Source organism: Protopterus annectens, chromosome 4.part1, assembly GCF_019279795.1.
Source record: "Protopterus annectens isolate FY-2018-M chromosome 4.part1, PAN1.0, whole genome shotgun sequence".
In the NCBI taxonomy this organism is placed as follows: Eukaryota; Metazoa; Chordata; order Ceratodontiformes; family Protopteridae; genus Protopterus; species Protopterus annectens.
In genome coordinates, this window is record NC_056734.1 from 466,858,683 (window position 1) to 466,871,976 (window position 13,294).

At 43.8% G+C, this 13,294-nt stretch overlaps 1 protein-coding gene across 1 annotated transcript in view; it reads left to right on the forward strand.

Annotated features, from left to right (window-relative positions):
* LOC122801228 (mucin-like protein) overlaps window positions 1-13,294 on the forward strand; it is a 471,963-nt gene that overhangs the window by 141,324 nt on the left and 317,345 nt on the right. The window contains exon 3 of the mRNA XM_044070781.1: window positions 2,870-2,995. Coding sequence (XP_043926716.1) covers window positions 2,870-2,995 — 126 coding nt within the window. The remainder of the gene's footprint in view (window positions 1-2,869; window positions 2,996-13,294) is intronic.

Genomic DNA, 13,294 nt, shown 5'->3' on the forward strand with positions numbered 1-13,294 from the left:
AGAAAAGTGTAATTCTGGTTAGAAATACACTGAAATGTTCTGGTACTGTGGAACTTATCCTGAAGAGAAATCAAACAACTCCCGCTGGCTTCAAACTGAATAGACTATTGGATAGGTGCTCCCAAATCTGATAACATTGTGGCTGCAACTGCTCTTAAAAAGGGTAGCATCCTGCAGACTCTTGCTCTTCATCCCCCCCAAATAAGGAATCAAGGCTCATGGACAGACTCTGGAAGTGCTCATGTGCCCTGGACCTTCTATTTATGTACTGTAAACTATGTGTTGCAAATGGTTATACTCCACTGGGAGCTAGCAGATGAGATGGCACAGCCATTGGGCTGACTGCCTGACAGCTATTACAGTGACTGTGATCACATCCCTCCACAACCTCATTATGAGATTAGCTTACAACTCAGTTAAAGAATTAGCCAAGGATACAGGCACAGCTATTACTTTATGTCATCACACATGGCTCCAGTTGATGGGTGTTGTCGAGGATGCAAAGACATCCTTTACAAATACCACATTTGGTGAGACAAATACTTTTGGACCACCTTTTAGAATAAATGAGGATAACTTGAAGAGGAAAAATGATTACCTTTTTGCTACTAATGTAAATTTTCAGACCCTGAAGCACTCCTTTTCAAGATTGCTGTAGAGATCATGTCAGTTCAGGCTTAAATATGGCTAAGTTCAACAGAATAATCAGAGGGCTGGATGGAACAAATATAATGGAATAACCTTAAGAAAGGCTGCCCACCTGGAAGCAGTATTATTCATTAACAGTTTGAGAACTGGATTCTAGTTAACCATAGCCACAGCACCACTGAGACCTTGCTCAACTATTCAATTCTTGTGGCAGTCCAGGATCATCTGTCCTGACAATTCCAAGTATTATTGCAAATCATAAAAGGATAAGGGAACACAGAATTATCTAGAAACTGTAGTTTCCTACCACACCCCTTCAGCTCCATTCTCTCACCTTGCCAGATAGCCCTACCATCAAAGAGTACATTGAAAAAAGAGGTCTTATAGTCATTCATGTACAATCCTTTACGTAAAACAATATTTAAAGGACAACTGCACCCATAGATTCAGAAAACCACTCTGGGACTATTTAGAGCTTTTTAGATATTTTTATATGCAATTTCTGACTCTGACCACATGGGGTCTGGCATTTTGAAATAATTCTGACTGTTTAGTCTGCCTCTAAGTATCCCAGAATGCATTGTTTGTCTCCAAAAAATTGCATCAGATCTGCCACATTTTCCCTATAGCTCGTGTCACTGCACTGATTTTACAGGCATTCACTGCTGTGTTATAGTCACCTACTTTTGGTTAAAATTTTATAGTTTTTTAATGACTACTTCAAACACAAGCAGTGCAAATGCTACAGAACAGAATTGAAAAGTGCATTTTATTGCTCTTTCTTCTTAGAAATGCTAACTTGATTTCTTTTGTGAAGGCTGAAATCTAGTTCTTCAAGGTATCTCCCTTCACCCTTCACACCTACCTTCCCTAGCTGTAAAAGAGTAAGGGTAATTTGACCCATTATCTGCATGTGATAACAGCTCACAGCAGGTGACCAGACTAATGTACTGTTTTCTTGTCAGCCTTTCCTTCCTTACAGTGGGAGACTTTTTTGTTGCATTCCTCCTGTCGAATTTAAAACCAAGCTCCACAGCACTGGGGATAATCACTTATTTTCCTTCCTGTTTGGTTAAATGGCTAACAAATGATGCACTATAAACACAAAATATTTCACAGACTTGCACGACAGGACCCATATACTTTTTTTAAGTGATAATTTAAGAAAATTATGGTATGGCATACTTCTTGTAATCTGATGCAGTGTTGTCGATTAATTGTGACAGACATCTGCGTCTTATGTAAAAACATGCAATTAGTGTCTACGTATGGTCATTGCAAATTTATGCTCTTAGTTTTTGCAGCTGTTACTGTGCTTCTGCCTGTACTTTATCACATATCGATAGGGATCTTCAGAAAAGTCAGGTCATAATTTTACATTGTTGCTAGGTTAAGAGTGGGCTGGGCAAGGCAGCTCTGACATCACAATGTGTGAGGTCCACTGGCTCTACTATACAACATTCAAATCAGGTAGGGATTATATCACTTTGGGGGAGAAAACATCCCGGTAGCTAGGGCAAGAGCTCTGGCAGATATGACATCATCATTTCAGAGCCAGCTAGAGGTTTTTCAACTTGTTTTCAAAGTGAAAGTAAAACAGTACGGAAAGGTAGGCAGCCTAACAGGGAAAATAGTTGAGTGGATTAGTTTTTAAAGCTGCATGGGTGATTTTTCAAGGCTGTATCAAAGAACAGAAACTAAAAGAGACAGCAGGTTGAGCAATCTGCTTTAATAACCCATTGTTGTCCTTTAACTTAGTAAATACTATATACATATGCAATCATTTGTAATGATATATTATTTGTATGCCAAGTACTTGGATTGATGACAACAGCAAATTACAAAGATCAAATATAGTAATAAGAGAATTGGTGTGCAGAGAGTGAAAGAGTGGAACAGAGTTTAATAGAAAAATGCACACTAATTTATACTCACATTTTGCTGTCATGTTTCATGTTGCAGGTTCTTGTTTGTTGAATGATGCAGTTGGTTTGTTGGAAAAGTTCATGTGGCAAACATTTTGTTTATGTAGTACTAGACCAAAAGAAGAGCCAGATCTATACTTGCTTCCACATCAAAGAGGCACTGTTGTTGTCAAATGTATATGATATATTTTCTTTATTTATGTTAAAGGAGAAATGAAATGTACAAATTCATCACATCATCAATGAAAAGCATCTAAATTCATACTCAAAGTTTCTTTCTTTCTCTTTTTTAACAGACATCAATGAATGTTCTACCAGAAATGGTGGCTGCAGCCAACTTTGTGTTAACAGTCCTGGAAGTTATGCTTGTGACTGTAACTATGGCTATACAGTAAATATTGCGAATAAGTCAAAGTGTGATGGTAAGCCTGTCTAATTGTACTTTGTTCATGTATACACATTTCTATGTCCCAAAATATGTACTTTAGGCAGATCTTACCAAGCATGTATGCAGGATATATAGGAAACACAATATCAAGGCATGACCACAGTTACGCAGTATGATAGAAGGGAAGAAAAAATAGCCTTTTGGAAAAAGTGGCTCTTCCTAATATGCAGGGAATATGTACAGACACTGATGCCTAATGCATTCCTGTTATTAATAGCCAAAGTAGGCAAACAGTTAGACATTTATGAGAATTAGGAAGTGAGATATGCCCTTTGCTTCTGCACTATAACATCCTGACATTGTAGCATATTCATACAACTGAAATTAAACACAAAAAAGTTCTAGCTTCTTCTTTGCTAGATCACCTAGAGATGATGCAATAAATGAAGTCAAAAGTATCTATCTTTACAAGCAAACAACTAATGCAACTAATTTTCAATGAAAACTTGAGCTTCTTTGAATGCAAACCTTAAAACAATAGCAAAGGAGCAAAATAGAAATACATTTTCTACAGCTGTTACCATCTAACTCTGCTATAGCCATAAAACCATTTCTTTGGGATCTTTTAGGAAAACGCAATGGGGATAAGATGTAAAAAAATGTGATATAAGTACATAGTAAAACATTATGATTTGAAGTTCTTGTCTTAATTTGCTTTTCAACCAGTGGGTACTTGAATCCAGCTCGGATCAGAGTCAGCCACTTTTCCAGCATCTGATCCGAGCACCAAGCTCTTCCCCTACCCATAATGCCCCTGTCTCCCTCCTCCCTTCACATCTCATTTGCCGTGCTAGCAATAAGCATCGTGATCTGCTGCTCTGAGCTTTCTTCTGGTAAGTGATTAGCTTTTTGTGTTTTTCTATCCTACCTCTACTTACATTTCTTCCTTCCTATCTTTGCCCTGCCCTGTGCTGTTTCGTCAAACAAAAAAAATAAAAAAACTTATTTTCTTAATCTTCTTCTATCTAGTGTGTGTATGTGTGTGTGTGTGTGTGTGTGTGTGTGTGTGTGTGTGTGTGTGTGTGTGTGTGTGTATGTGTGTGTGTTTGTGTTTGTGTGTGTGTGTGTGTGTGTGTGTGTGTGTGTGTGTGTGTGTGTGTGTGTGTGTGTGTGTGTGTGTGTGTGTGTGCATGTGCGCGTGCGTGTGTGTGTGTAAGCTTAGTTCTGGTTGGGCCTCCTTTCTGTGACTATGTTGGAGAATCTGAAACCAAGCTTTAGAAAGTGCATGGACTGTGGCCATAAGCTCTCCCCAGCTGATGGCCACACTCTGTGCATAGTATATCTAGGGGTTTCCCACCTTGTGTCCTCCTGTTCCATCTACGTGGGCTTCAACCCCCACACATTGATGGACAGGAGGAACAAACTAATTGTCAAAAGCCTTCGCCCCCTACCTCCGAGGCCTAGGCCTCTTCTACCCCAACTACTACTTCTCCTTCTGTCACCGCCCCGGCCACTGGGACTCAAACTCCTGCCAAAAGGGCCAGGGATGGGGACAAGCATAGACACTGGGACAAGCCAAGGAAGTGATCCGCTAATCACTCGGCCTCCGCCAGTCTCTAAGCCAAAGTTCTCTTGACCCTATGACGGGAGTCTCCCTGGCTTCATTCCCCTCCTTTCTCCCTGGAGCTGGAGGATCTTTGGATCCATTTGCCAGCCCTGGCTTCTCCCCACTGACTCTCCAGGCCAGTATCAATGGCTTCTTCATCACAGTCCACTCACAGCCTTTCTGAACCAGAGGTGGACAGGGTGATGTGGAAATTGATCTGCACTCAGATACAGATGGGAGTCTACCCTGTCTCCTCTCCCCCTGGAGCAGGGAGCATGCAGTCCACATTCCTACCAATTACTCCTTCTCAGATCTGACCCGTGGTTTTGGAGCCTCTGCAAATAATTTTCAATGAAAACTTGAGCTTCTTTGAATGCAAATCTTAAAACAATAGCAAAGGAGCAAAATAGAAATACATTTTCTACAGCTGTTACCATCTAACTCTGCTGTAGCCATAAAACCATTTCTTTGGGATCTTTTAGGAAAACACAATGAGAATAAGATGTCAAAAAAATGTGACATAAGTACGTAGTAAAACATTCTGATCTGAAGTTGTTGTCATCATTTGCTCTTTAACCACTGGGTACTTGAATCCAGCTCGGATCAGACTCAGCCACATTTCCAGCATCTGATCCGAGCTCCAAGCTCTTCCCCTACCTATAATGCCCCTGTCTCCCTCCTCCTTTCAGATCTCATTTGCTGTGCTAGCAAAAAGCATTGTGAGCTGCTGCTCTGAGCTTTCTTCTGGTAAGTGATTAGCTTTTTGTGTTTTTCTGTTCCACCTTTACTTACATTTCTTCCTTCCTATCTTTGCCCTGTCCTGTGCTGTTTCATCAGAACAAAAAAAAAAAAACAAAAAACAAAAAAAAAACCTTCTTTTCTTAATCTTCTTCTATCTAGTGTGTGTGTGTATGTGTGTGTGTGTGTGTGTGTGTGTGTGTGTGTGTGTGTGTGTGTGTGTGTGTGTGTGTGTGTGTGTGTGTGTGTGTGTGTGTAAGCTTAGTTCTGGTTGGGCCTCCTTTCTGTGACTATGTTGGAGAATCTGAAACCAAGCTTTAGAAAGTGCATGGAGTGTGGCCATAAGCTCTCTCCAGCTGATGGCCACACTCTGTGCATAGTATGTCTAGGGGTTTCCCACCTCGAGTCCTCCTGTTCCATCTGCGTGGGCTTCAACCCCCACACATTGATGGACAGGAGGAACAAGCTAATTGTCAAAGGCCTTCTCCCCCTACATCTGGGGCCCAGGTCTCTTCTACCCTGACTACTATTCCTTCTGTCCCTGCCCCGGCCACTGGGACTCAAACTCCCACCAAAAGGCCCAGGGACAGGGACAAGCATAGACACTGGGAGAGGCTGAGGAAGTGATTCCCTAATCACTTGGCCTCCGCCAGTTCCCCAGCCAAAGTTCTCTTGACCCCACGACTGGAGTCTCCCTGGCTCCATTCCCCTCCTTTATCACTGGAGCTGGAGGAGGTTTGGATCCATTCGCCAGCCCTGGCTTCTCCTCACTGACTCTCCAGGCCAGTATCATTGGCTTCTTTATCACAGTCCACTCACAGCCTTTCTGAAGCAGAGGTGAACAGGGTGATGTGGAAATTTATCCACACTCAGATACAGATGGGAGTCTACCCTGCCCCCTCTTCCTCTGGAGCAGGGAGCATACAGTCCACATTCCTACCAATTACTCCTTCTCAGATCTGACTCGCGGTTTTGGAGCCTATGGATCCGAGGACTCTCGGCTTCAAAGGGTCATCACCGATGATACCTTGTACCTCGATGCTGGCCATTACCTTGAGTGGGTCAAATCCGATGAGCTCGAATTTGTCTGGCTCTCTGAGCCATAGCCTCAGTGCTGGATCCGAGGGGAGGGTGTCTGCTCCGAGCCTTTTAGAGCAGAGCCTTCTAGTCGGAGTCTCTGCATCTGGAGGTTTGGCTCCAACTCCCCTGTTGATCCAGAGGGTGGCAGATCTGACTGTACTTTCTTCTCAGATGGCCTGCTCACCCTCTGCCTTTGACATGGTGGAGAGGGTTCTCTTGATCTCATCTAGACCCTTGACTATCTCGTCTTTGGACTCCACCCTGGCTCCCTCTGTTTCTGATATGGATTCTGCCATCCTGCCATCTCAGGGACAGCTTGCCTCCTGTCTGCCACAGGAAGCTCCCACATGGGAGCACCCAGACATTTTTGAGTCTTCCCAGAAACTCCCCCTGAGGAGGTACATCAAAAACATATGTGCAAAAGGAGGCACATTGACTCCCCACCAGAGTCCCTCATAGAGGACACCAATTTGGAGGAAGGGGATGGTTCCCTCCATTAACCCCCGAGGATGTCTTCTTTGGAGACATCATGGAGAACCTTTGTTAACGAGGGGAGTGGTCTGCCCAGAACCCCAACTCAGACAATCAGTGTTCATGGAGGCATTTGGTGCAAGACCCAGTACATCCTGGGTGCCCCCTCCCATGGATCCACTGGTGGATCTAGTTACATCTCGGGCATTGAAGGAACTGGACATGGTGGAGTCAATCCCCAAACACCCTGACAAGGTTTTGAACGTTACCATAGACAGGACCCACTGGACCAAGGGATCACCCATACATGCCATGTTAGTGGCAGTGGCCACTATGTAGGAGCTCATGCAGAAGAGCTCCATGGTCCCTCCACCAGACCGAGAGTCCAGGACGATGGATCACTTTGGGAAGTGGGTGCAGACTTCAGCCACGTTTTCAGTACATGCTCTGAATTATATGGCACACGTGATTATACTCCAGTGATACCTTGTCAAGGATATTGCTGGGTCTACCTGAGGGTCCATGATGGTGGAGGACCAGAAGGTTTTCTCTTTTTGCATGGCCACCCTCATGTTGATTTCTTACACCTCTATGCAGCTTCTCTCACATGCCATTGAGGGTGCCGCTAGAGCTGCTGGGACAGGCGTTGCCATTAGACCCTGTACGGTGGTTCAATTCTCCTTGGAAAGTCTGTATATGATACTCTTGTCCAGAGTGGAAAGGACAGAAAGACTCTGTCTGCTGTCAGGATCCCATATCCACCCCAATGTTCCTTTTCAAGGAATCAGTGAGGGGCAAAGAAAGTGTGGTTCTAAAGTTCTCAGAGCTACTCCCAGGACACTCAGGACTCACCTTCACCTAGTGGCAGAGGGGGATTCGATAGACACTGTCCCTGAGGCAGAGGGGGGCTAAGGAATTGGGAGTCTCGAGAGTCTTTCTCGGACAGACCCCCTCAGCAACCCTGAAAGGTTGCCTGGCTGATCAGCTCTGGAGGCAGTCGAGGGATGCATCTCTCTCCACCCAATGGCCTGGAGTCTATTACAAATGATCATTGGGTGTTGCAGATCATATCCAAAGGCTATTCTATTCCTTTCAACCAATTACCCCTTCCACCCAAGCACCTTCTGGATGTTCCACCCATGCAAATGGAGGAAGCAGCACTGGAAATTGCAAAGCTGCTAGAAAAGTGAGTCATCCAACCCACCCCCACAGAACAGACAAGATTAGGCATTTATTCCAGATTCTCTTTGGTGCCAAAGAAGATGGGGGACCTAAGACCCATTCTGGATCTTTCCACTCTAAATCTGTCAGTTGGCAAGATAAAATTCCAAATGGTCACTTTTCAATCTATCCTGCCCTTTCTTCAGGGGATCTATTGGATGTGCTCAGTCAACCTTCAGGACATGTAGTACTATATCAAGATGGATAGGCACTCTCGAAGTTCCACTAGGGGACAGTCATTATCAGTTCAGAGCACTCCCCTTTGGTCTCACCACAACCCCCAGGATGTTTACCAAAGTAATGGCAGTGGTAGTGGCTCACCTGAGATACAGGGATTTCAGGTCTTCCCCTACCTGGATGACTGGCTCCTTGTTGCCACTAGCAGGCATCAACTCATCCAAGCGAGGATTCCCTACTACACTCAGCCCATCAGTTGGGCATAACCACCAATCTCAACAAACCCCTACTGACTCTGATTCAAGTACTAGATTTTATTGGAGCCCAGTTGGATACAATTCAAACCAAGGTCTTCCTAACCTCAGAGAGGATCCAGTCTCTAAAACTACATCTCCACTGTATCCTTCAAGCTCAGTCGTCGAAGGCAGAATTAGTATTATGGGCTCTTTTACTCTTGGCTCGACTATGAATGTGGGTTCTTCAATGGACCCCGGCGGTTCAGTGCTCCATCCTTGATCTTCCATTATCTCACCCCATTCGAGTATCTCAGGTGTGCAGGGACTCTCTCTCTTGTGGTGGATCCATTCCCCGGATCTCCTCTGGGGTCGTCCCTATCTTCTGTCTCCCCTTTTGGCCATGGTGACCACTGATGCCTCCCTGCTCAGGTGGGCACAGCTTGGGAAGGACAGTCCAAGGTACGTGGAATCCCTATGAGACCCAAATGCATGTCAACATCCTAGAGATGAGGGTGGTGCTCCTAGCATTGCAAACTTTCCATGCCCATCTTCCCCTGGGGATGATTGCTATCCAGACAGACAACATGTCGGTGGTCTGGTACATCAACAAGCAGAGAGGAACCAGATCTTGTCCCCTGTGTTGACAGGCCATGAGAGTCTGGGAGTGGGCAATCTCCACCAGCCATTTTCTGGTGACAACGCACATTCTGGGAAGGTCCAACATTCTAGCCGACAGGCTCAGCAGGTCTATCATGATGTCTTATGAGTGGTCTCTGAATCCTTCAGTAGGGAAACAGATCTTTCCCAAGTGGGGCCAGCCTTGCTGCTATCTCTTCACCTCTCCTTCCAATGTGAAGCGCAGTGAGTTTTTCACTCTGAACCCCTCACCTGAGGAAGCCCCAGAGATGCTCTGGTTCATGCTTGGCCCTCTGGTCTTCTGTATGCATATCTTCCTGTGTCCCTCATGCCAACATTTCTTCAGAAAGCTCACAGGCTGGGGAGCTCTGTCATCCTCATTGCCCCATTCTGGCCGCACCAAGTATGGTTCCCCTCTCTGTGGTCTCAGGTTGTGTGTCTGCCCTGGACATAAGATCCGATTCTGGATCTCATCTCCCATCTCTCAGGGATTCCCTATCCAGACCTGGTCAGTCTGAAGCTCACAGTTTGGTTGCTCCAGTTCCCATGATAGTCAGGACTCCTGGGTTATCCTCACCAGTCAAAAGAATTTTGGTGGCGGCTCTCAAATCTTCTACTAGGCAGGTCTATGCCAGTAAGTGGGAACGTTTTTCTATCTGGGCCTCTGAACATGACCTGGACCCATTCATTGCTCCAGTTCAGGCAATTTTAAATTATTTAGCAAGTATTTTTCAGCAAGGTGCCAGTTCTGCTATGATCAAGGTCCAACTGGCAGCTATATCTAACTTTCATGTAGACGACCACATGGCTTCTTTAGATTCTTCTAAGCTTTGTAAAGCCTTTTTAAAAGGCACCTTCTTACTTTGGCCACCGGTTAAGGACCCAATGCCTCCTTGAGATCTCACTCTAGTTCTGCAAGCCTTGGTTTCTTCCCCTTTGGACCTGCAGCCTCAGTGGACTTACAGTTGTTGTCCTGGATGATGGCTTTCTTGGTTGCTTTTACATCTGCCAAAAGGGTCTCAGAGCTTCAAGCATTATCGATCAAACTCTCCCTATTTGGTATTTCATAAAGACAGGGTGTCACTGTGTACTAATCCATCCTTTCTTCCTAAAATAGCTTTGGAAATCAACATTAATCAGTTAATTAATCTTCCAGTTTTCTTTTCAAATTTTCAAAATAAGGGAGAGTACCAACTCCACTTGTTAGATGTGCACATACAACTACATTTTTACCTGCATAGGACAAAGTCATTTTGTAAGTCTGACCAACTTTTTATCTCCTATTCTAAGCCCTTTGTAGGGTAACCAGTATCGAAGGTTATCAGTGCTCGTTGGATTTCCCAGTGCATTTCTGTGGCATACTCAGATAGAGGTTTAACTCTCCAGGTCAGATTAAGGTTCATTCCACCAGATCTATGGCTACTTCAGCTGCCTTCTAGTCTAGAGTTTCTCTAGATGATATTTGCTTGGTGGCTACTTGGGCTTCTTCACAAACTTTCATCTCGCATTACAAGTTGGACATTTTATCCAGGAACAGGGCATCCTTTGGCTCTGCCATGCTCTGGAATATCCTTCCATGAGGGCCTCCCAGGTGTTTTGTAGCTGGGGGCTCTGTCCCACAGGTTGAAGAGTAAATGAAGACAACTTCAGTTAAAGAAGTTATGTACTCACCATAAAGTTCCATCTGAGTTGTTGCTCTTCATTTGTCTTCAACCATCCCTCCCTCCTTCCCCCTGCCTTGTATAGGGTGTGTGGTGGTCTGGTTAGATGAGGAATGGTCATCATATCAGTATGCCTTTGGTCTTCTCTGCTTGATTAGGGAGATCCTTTCATGAGATGAGAATTTAGATAGGATTGGGATGCTGGGACAGATAGCAAACTCGATCTGAAGGGAGGAGAGAGACAGGGGCATTGTGGGTAGGGGAGGAGCTTGAAGCTTAGCTCAGATGCTGGAAAAGCAGCCGAGTTGGATCCGAACTAGATCCAAGTACCCACAGGTTGAAGACAAATGAAGAGCAACAACATTATGGTGAGTACATAACTTCTTTTTTTATTAAAGACTTGTTTTGTTAATGTATATGTATGAGAGTTTGTGAGTATGTTCTATCCAAATGGCAGATACAGCATGACCAGAGAAAAAACTTCATGACGCTGGCTGGTACTTTTACTGCAAAATTAAGAAGTTAAATATTCACAAATTAATATTAGCTCAGTGTATATTAAGCTGATGCAGCTGCAAGTCATAAGCACTCAATGTTTTACTAGTCAAATATTTGTCTAAATAGGTATACAGATTAGGGTACAGTTAGGAAAGCAGTGAAATTTTGAAATTCCTGTGCTGATATTTAAACAGATTTCATGAGTTTCTTTCACACCTATAGAGCTAATGATATATGACAATTTATTTTTCGAATAACCTTCTTTCATCATAATGCTTCTACACATAACCATAACAAGGATACTTCTTTTTCAAATAACCTTTCATCGTAATACTGATACACATAAACATAGAAAGAAAACTGTTACAACTGATGTTGTTAATCTTCATTCATTCATTACTGGTGGGTATCTGTAAAGTCCTCGGAACCGACTTGGCCATTATACCAAGCTCGCGCCAGCCAAAAATCTCTTGAGCTAAGCTTACCTATAGTGCCACTCTCTCTATCACCTCAGATCTCGTTTGCCATGTAGAGTATCAAGATGCATCAGGCCAGCTCTCAAGCTGAGTGGTTTAGAATTTATATTTCAACTTAGACAATTTTTCTCTACTTTTGAGATTTTTCTACTTTAATATTAGTTGTTTATAGTTTGCTTACACTTGCTACCTGTTGAGTGACTCTTTTGTGTTTCTTTACCAAATTTTGGTATTTCTTCATACCATTGCTGGTACAGGCCTCCCTTACCTCTGTGGTAATCTCTAATACCATTGCTAGTATTCCCCCTTCTCTCTCCTTTTCTTCCCTTTACCCATTGGTTATTTCTTCATTACCATTGTTGTTAATTAAAAAAAAAATTAGTCCTTTCTTTTCTTGACTGTGTGTGTGTGTGTGTGTGTGTGTGTGTGTGTGTGTGTGTGTGTGTGTGTGTGTGTATGTGTGCCTACTTTGTATACTGTCATTCTGACAGGGCTTTCACTTCATTGCTGACTTGTTACTTGATTTGTTGGTAATGGCTGATAAGAACAGAAGAACAGGCTTTAAGCAATGTGATCAGTGTGGCAGGAAAATGCCGAATTCTGATGGATGTTTATCCTGTGTTTATTGGATCAGGGTACCGCACTTGAGCGTTCAACCCCCATGCGACTTATGTCCTCCTTCCTGTAACAAGTCTTGTCCAGATACAGATTTGCTGTATCCAGGACTGTTTGTAAGCTCCTGAGCCCCCCCCCAACTTAACTAGGGTTAAACTATTCCTGGTGCCATAATGTCTGCTATTCAAATTTTCCCTTGCAACTAGCCAGCGTTTTAGTTTTAGCACTCAAATCTGTTTCTTTGAACTCAGCACTTGTTCAGAACTCATTGTAAGCACTAAATAAGCTACAAATTACTACAGCACTCAACTTTCCTCACCTGTCTAGACGAAAACAGTTTTTAGTACTTAATAAATAAGCACCTATACAGGCATGTCTAAAGGTCAGCTCCCGGTGTTTTCTCCTGTCTACCTGATGAATCTGGGCATCTTGGGACAGTGCAGCAATTGCCTCATATACACAGACAACCCTCTCCACCTACCACCCAACACTATGACCTGTGAGAGATGCACTTATATAGCCAAACTGGAAGCAAAGCTCTCTTCACTGAAGACTGAACTAGACAGTCAGGAGGAGAAGGTAAGCACTTGCACAGCACCACACTCATCACATAGTCCCTCGAAACCTACATCACCAAAGCACACACACACAGAAGCCCAAAACACGCACCTACATTTGTGGAGGCTCTCAGTAAAAATCTGCCCAAACAAACGAGACCTCCAATGCAGAAATGCAAGTAACCTTCACCCCTCAACACAACCCAAATGACACATAGCCCACATACTCAGTGTGCCACTCAACTGCAGCCCATAAGGCATAACGTACCCAACACTCTAGTCATAGGTGACTCTATAGTCAGGCAGACTGGTGTTCCACTCACCAGGCTAAACAAGGACAAAGTTATTGTCAGCTGCCTGT